The sequence below is a fragment of the Salminus brasiliensis genome, chromosome 1 (genome assembly GCF_030463535.1).
Source record: "Salminus brasiliensis chromosome 1, fSalBra1.hap2, whole genome shotgun sequence".
Classification (NCBI taxonomy): domain Eukaryota; kingdom Metazoa; phylum Chordata; class Actinopteri; order Characiformes; family Bryconidae; genus Salminus; species Salminus brasiliensis.
In genome coordinates this window covers 2,584,425-2,590,707 of record NC_132878.1, presented here as the reverse complement: position 1 = coordinate 2,590,707, position 6,283 = coordinate 2,584,425, and the positions used below count along the sequence as shown (strand labels likewise).

Genomic DNA, 6,283 nt, shown 5'->3' with positions numbered 1-6,283 from the left:
TATATAATATTAAGTACAATATAAATGATGTTATATATGTATGATTATATATTGTCACTGTCCCACAAATAAACCCTTTTGTTCATTTATAATTTTTTGGCATAATGTAAATAGTCTGATAGTTGTTGTAGTACTGAAAAGGGTTCTCTGTGGAACCCGTGTTGGTTCTGAAGAGCCATCTACAAGAGGTTTGTAACAATTACTATAGAACTCGTATATAAGGACACTCGCTCACCCTCGTTGTTCTCCAGGATGTTGGGGGCAAAGCCACCCTCATCTCCCACGTTGGTGGCGTCTTTGCCGTATTTGCCTTTGATGACCCCCTTCAGGTTGTGGTAAACCTCTGCCCCGATCCTCATCGCCTCACGGAAGGTGGACGCCCCCACAGGCAGGATCATGAACTCCTGCATGGCCAGCTTGTTCCCCGCATGAGAACCACCGTTAATGACGTTAAATGCCTGAGGAGGACGGGAGAGAGAGAGAGAGAGGAGAGGATGGAGGGTGAAGCAAAAACTTTGACAGTAGGACATGACAGTAATGTAGGTACAATATAGTAAAAGGACAAAAGTATTGGGACACCTGCTCGTACATTGTTTCTTCTGAAATCAAGGGGAAAAAGTCTATCCTGCTTCTGTTGGAGTAACTGTCTCTATTGTCCTAGAAGGAAGGCTTTCTGCTAGATTTTGGAGGAGCATTGCTGTGAGGATTTGATTGATTGATTGCACTCAGCGACATGAGCGTTAGTGAGATCAGGATGTTGGATGATGATCACCATCCCACCTCAAAATCTCCAACTCGGCCCAAAAGTACTGGATAGAGCTCCACCACCATCATTCCAGAGAACACAGCTCCTCCACTGCTCCACAGCTCCTCAATGCTGGGGGGCTTTATACCCCTCTAGCCCACACCTGGCATTAGGCAGCAAGGTGCCAATAGGGTCATGTTTATCTGCTCCAGAGAGTCCTATTCTATTGGCAGTACAAACATTTGGACATATAGTGTCATTTTGGTCATTTTTCTTGCAGAGACTAATAGTACCTAATATGGGCACTTGGCCAGAAAGATGACAATTTTAGAGGGCTACACTTCTAAGAATGTTGCTGATAGGGTAAAATGGCATCGTATACAACACAAATCAATAAAATATGTGAAATTAATTAATTAAGTATTAATTAATTAAAATATATATTATTAATTCATAAAAAATAATAAAAAAAAAACACTTACAGGTACGGGTAGGATCACATCTTTGTGTCCAGCGAGGTCAGCGATGTGGCGGAACAGAGGAACACCTTTCTCAGCAGCTCCAGCCTTACACACCGCCAGAGACACACCCAGGATAGCATTAGCTCCAAACTTAGCTACAGAGAGAGAGAGAGAGAGAGAGAGAGAGAGAGAGAGAGGGAGAGAGAGAGAGAGAGAGAGAGAGAGAGAGAGAGAGAGAGAGAGAGAGAGAGAGAGGGAGAGAGCAGATTACAGTTTGTCAGTTTAAAACTGACCATGTCTATCTGTAATTAACTCTATATAACATTAGAATAAACCCTTATAAACATAAAGTCAGTGGTCAGTGAGAGCGTCTACCTGTAATTAACTCTATATAACATTAGAATAAAGCCAAATAAACATAAAGTCAGTGGTCAGTGAGAGTGTCTACCTGTAATTAACTCTATATAACATTAGAATAAACCCAAATAAACATGACGTCAGTGAGAGTGTCTACCTGTAATTAACTCTATATAACATTAGAATAAACCCAAATAAACATGACGTCAGTGAGAGTGTCTACCTGTAATTAACTCTATATAACATTAGAATAAACCCAAATAAACATGACGTCAGTGAGAGTGTCTACCTGTAATTAACTCTATATAACATTAGAATAAACCCTTATAACCATAAAGTCAGTGGTCAGTGAGAGCGTCTACCTGTAATTAACTCTATATAACATTAGAATAAAGCCAAATAAACATAAAGTCAGTGGTCAGTGAGAGTGTCTACCTGTAATTAACTCTATATAACATTAGAATAAACCCAAATAAACATAAAGTCTGTGGTCAGTGAGAGTGTCTACCTGTAATTAACTTTATATAACATTAGAATAAACCCAAATAAACATAAAGTCAGTGGTCAGTGAGAGTGTCTACCTGTAATTAACTCTATATAACATTAGAATAAACCCAAATAAACATAAAGTCTGTGGTCAGTGAGAGTGTCTACCTGTAATTAACTCTATATAACATTAGAATAAACCCAAATAAACATAAAGTCAGTGGTCAGTGAGAGTGTCTACCTGTAATTAACTCTATATAACATTAGAATAAACTCAAATAAACATAAAGTCTGTGGTCAGTGTGAGTGTCTACCTGTAATTAACTTTATATAACATTAGAATAAACCCAAATAAACATAAAGTCTGTGGTCAGTGTGAGTGTCTACCTGTAATTAACTTTATATAACATTAGAATAAACCCAAATAAACATAAAGTCTGTGGTCAGTGAGAGTGTATACCTGTAATTAACTCTATATAACATTACGTGAGGATTTTGGTTTTTTGCGACGTTGGCCTATTAAATAAAATTATTACACACACTTACATTTGTTTTCAGTTCCATCGAGCTCCAGCATGAGCTGGTCAATCTTCTCCTGGTCAACAACACTCAGCTTCTGATGGAGGACAAGAGAGAGAGAGTCAGAGAGAGAGAGAGAGAGAGAGAGAGAGAGAGAGAGAGAGAGAGAGAGAGAGAGAGAGAGAGAGGGTAAGAAAGAGAGAGAGAGTAAGAAAGAGAGAGAGTCAGAGAGAGGGAGAGAGAGAGAGTCAGAAAGAGAGAGAGTCAGAGAGATAGAGAGAGAGAGAGAGAGACATTTGAGAGTAATAGAGGAACAGATGTAAATCAGAGCTACTCACTTTCTCCAGCAGCTTTGGGGCGATGTCCTTGTTCACATGATCCACAGCTTTAATCACACCTTCCACACAAAACACACATACTGTCAGCTTAGAGTCCACATACAGGAGAGAGATCGGCCATAACATTAGAACCACTGCCAGCTGCACCGAATAACACTGATGATCTGCTTCCAGAGGCTTCTGTCAGTCGAGGGGTGGATCTACATATTAGGCAGCGAGTGAACAGTCAGTTCTTGAAGATGATGAAGCAGGCAAAATGATCAATAGTAGGAATCTGAGACACTCTGACAAGAACCAAACTGTGAAGTTCTAGTCGTTGACTGGGTCAGAACATCTCCAGAACATCAGGCAGGTCTTGTGGGGTGTTCCCGGTATGCAGTGGTCAGTACCTACCAAAAGTGCTCCAAGAAAAGACAACCGCAAAAGACCACCTCACAACTTACAGGACTTACAGGATCAAGTGTCACCATCTGAATGTTTCTAGATGCTGCAGGACACCTTCAGAGGTCTTGTGGAGTCCATGCTTTGACGGGTCAGATCTGTTTTGGCAGCTAGAATTGACCTATACAATCATAGGCTGGTGGTTTTAATGTTATGGTTGATTGGTGTAACTGTTTGAATGCACAGACATGCAATTCTAGACAGCATTAAAGATGAATACAGTGCACAGATCAAACAATTTGGGTTAATCCATTTTTGTCTGAATTTGCATTTTTAATGAAGCCACGACCATAAAAATTTGTGGAGTGTAAAAATGTTTTAACAAGGACATCGCCCCAAAGCTGCTGGAGAAAGTGAGTAGCTCTGATTTACATCTGTTCCTCTATTACTCTCAAATGTCTCTCTCTCTCTCTCTCTATCTCTCTGACTCTCTCTCTTTCTGACTCTCTCTCTTTCTCTCTCTCTTTCTTACCCTCTCTCTCTCTCTCTCTCTCTCTCTCTCTCTCTCTCTCTCTCTCTTCCAAACCTTATTAGACACTCAGTTTAACATCATATCAGAAAAAGTGGGATCGGTGCATCCCTAATAAAAACCTCCTGAATATTTTGCAGCATTTGGCTTAATAATGCGGTTCTCCACATTGAGGGGGGCTTTCCCCACTAGCACGTCGACCCTCTTCCACTGGCAGTGAGCTCCCTTTCATATTATGTGGCTGACCTCCTCATTTAGAATGTCTTATCTGCCATTTTATGAGTAGCCCCTCTCTTCATGTTTCGCAATGCATTGTGGGATAACAGCGTCCATATCGCAACCACTCTCAAAAAAGGACACATTTCCATTAAATGTTGACCCTTTTATCTGTACTTCGTACTACATACTCAAAAACTAGTCCTAGAATTAGGAATTAGTGTGCAATTGGGACACACCTCCAAATTCTACAAAATAAACATATTCATTTTTGCAATATTTTATTTTTTACTACAAAACTGTATTCCATTAATAGAACTGGAAAACTGCACAACATGAGACCTATAGTCTCATGCTTTCCTGCTGCAAGACAACAGATCCAGCTCATAAAGGACTTGTTAATGAGCTGAAGGGCTGAATTAGGTGTGTTGGTGTGGAAAAGGCTGAAAAAGTGTCGGGGGCTGGGGGTTCGCACAGCTGGAGTTGGACTAATGGATAATGAAAGAGTAACTGGGGTCATTGTGGGTGTGAGTGATGTTAAAAGGAGGACAACAATAAGGCCTGAGGCCTCAAGCATGACTAACTATGACTGACCATGTTGAGACTGAAGTCAATAAATAGAACAGCTCCAACACACACAGGGAGGATTAGTCCTTTTACTCCAGGACACACTAAATAAAGACATGCTCCTCATGTTCTCCTCTAGTTTCAGGTGTTTAAACCAGCCTTGGGATCAAACACTGCTGCCTCAGCCCCTTTAAACCAGGTGTGTTTCTCACTTCACTGAAAAGTAGCAGTGAAAGCTAAACATCCCTCATGAAGGCAAAGGTCCTCAACCATCTGACTGCTACTGGATGTTTGTATGCAGGTGTCTCACCTTTGCCCAGGTAACGGGTTTTATCGCCATCTCTCAGCTCCAGAGCTTCATGAACACCTGTGGAGGCGCCACTGGGCACAGCAGCCCTGAAACGACCTATAGAGATATAGACAAATTCTATTTACATATACAATTTATAGATTATATACATATTCCCACATATGTAACAATATACCCTGTATTTATTATATATGGAAGTATAAAATACATACAGGGCATATTATATTACATATAATAATTGTTTTGTATAAATATATATATATATATATATATATATATATATATATATATATATATATATATATATATATATATAAACAGTCATATTGGACCAGATCAGTCCTGAGATTGTGTATATACGTATGTGTGTGTGTGCGTGTGTGTGTGTGAGAGAGAGAGAGAGTCACACCTTTCTGTGTGTGCAGATCGACCTCCACTGTGGGGTTTCCTCTGGAGTCGAGGATCTCGCGAGCGTGAATCTTAATGATGGACATCCTTCCTGCAGAGAGTGCTACAGGAGGGAAGGGAAAGCCTCATTATATCACACATTTACTATTTAAAGACTATGATGCTCTCATTAACACACACACACACACACACACATATATACATAACAAGTTTCAATAGATCATTTTACATAGTACATCTACATTCATATATATTACATACACACACACACACACATAAAAGGTTTAATTACAACACTATAGACCAGTACAACCAGTCCAGCCTCCACTCTCTAGTCTCTGCTGTACATAAAAATAGAGCATAAAGCTGGATGAGTGAAGGCGAACCTCCTTGTTTCACCTGTGTTTGTTAATCTCTGCAAGGCCGCAGCCGTTCGCCTCATATTAGTGACCGCCTGCGTCCTTCTCAGAAAGGCCCACTGCAGGCAGAGATGCCAGTCAGGCTTTAAGGGCGGGAGATGAGGGGCGATTGGCATAGAGAAGCACACTGCATCTCTGTCCCAGCCAATAGAAAGACGACATGAGCTGAATGAGGAAGTGTGCTGTGATTGGCTCATGCAGGGTGTGTATAAATAGCAGTGGCACAGACGGTATGTGAGCACTGGGCCTGTTAAACCTCTACTGTAACTCCAGCTGGGCTTTTACTCCATTACCAGCTCTTTCTGCTGGTAGACCTGCTTTTTTGCTTAAAGGTTAACCAGAGGAATCCAAACAGTGACCTCCAAAAATCCTGATATGCCTGGGTTGGACCTTCAGTCCAAAAGTCGCAGGTGAAAGACAATTTAGAGGGGAATTCAACAGATGTCTCTACAGTGGAGGCAAATAGAAGCAGGCATTGGTTGCCATGACTACAACACAGATACAGCCCATAAGTTATTTCCTATCCAAACCCACTAGTGTAGCTACA

The 6,283-nt window shown here is 40.8% G+C and overlaps 1 protein-coding gene across 2 annotated transcripts in view; it reads right to left on the bottom strand.

The window, feature by feature from the left end:
* Positions 1-6,075, bottom strand: part of LOC140571599 (beta-enolase) — a 7,937-nt gene extending 1,862 nt beyond the window's left edge. The window contains exons 1-7 of one of the 2 annotated variants that reach the window (XM_072692698.1): positions 5,717-6,075; positions 5,319-5,420; positions 4,910-5,005; positions 2,907-2,965; positions 2,596-2,665; positions 1,228-1,361; positions 236-458 (exon numbers count right to left, since the gene is read on the bottom strand). In XM_072692698.1, the coding sequence (XP_072548799.1) occupies positions 236-458; positions 1,228-1,361; positions 2,596-2,665; positions 2,907-2,965; positions 4,910-5,005; positions 5,319-5,420; positions 5,717-5,933 (901 nt within the window). In that variant the 5' untranslated portion in view covers positions 5,934-6,075. Of the gene's footprint in view, positions 1-235; positions 459-1,227; positions 1,362-2,595; positions 2,666-2,906; positions 2,966-4,909; positions 5,006-5,318; positions 5,421-5,703 lie in introns of both variants that reach the window. The other variant, XM_072692699.1, reaches the window with a different exon arrangement.
* Between the last annotated feature and the right edge of the window lie 208 nt (positions 6,076-6,283).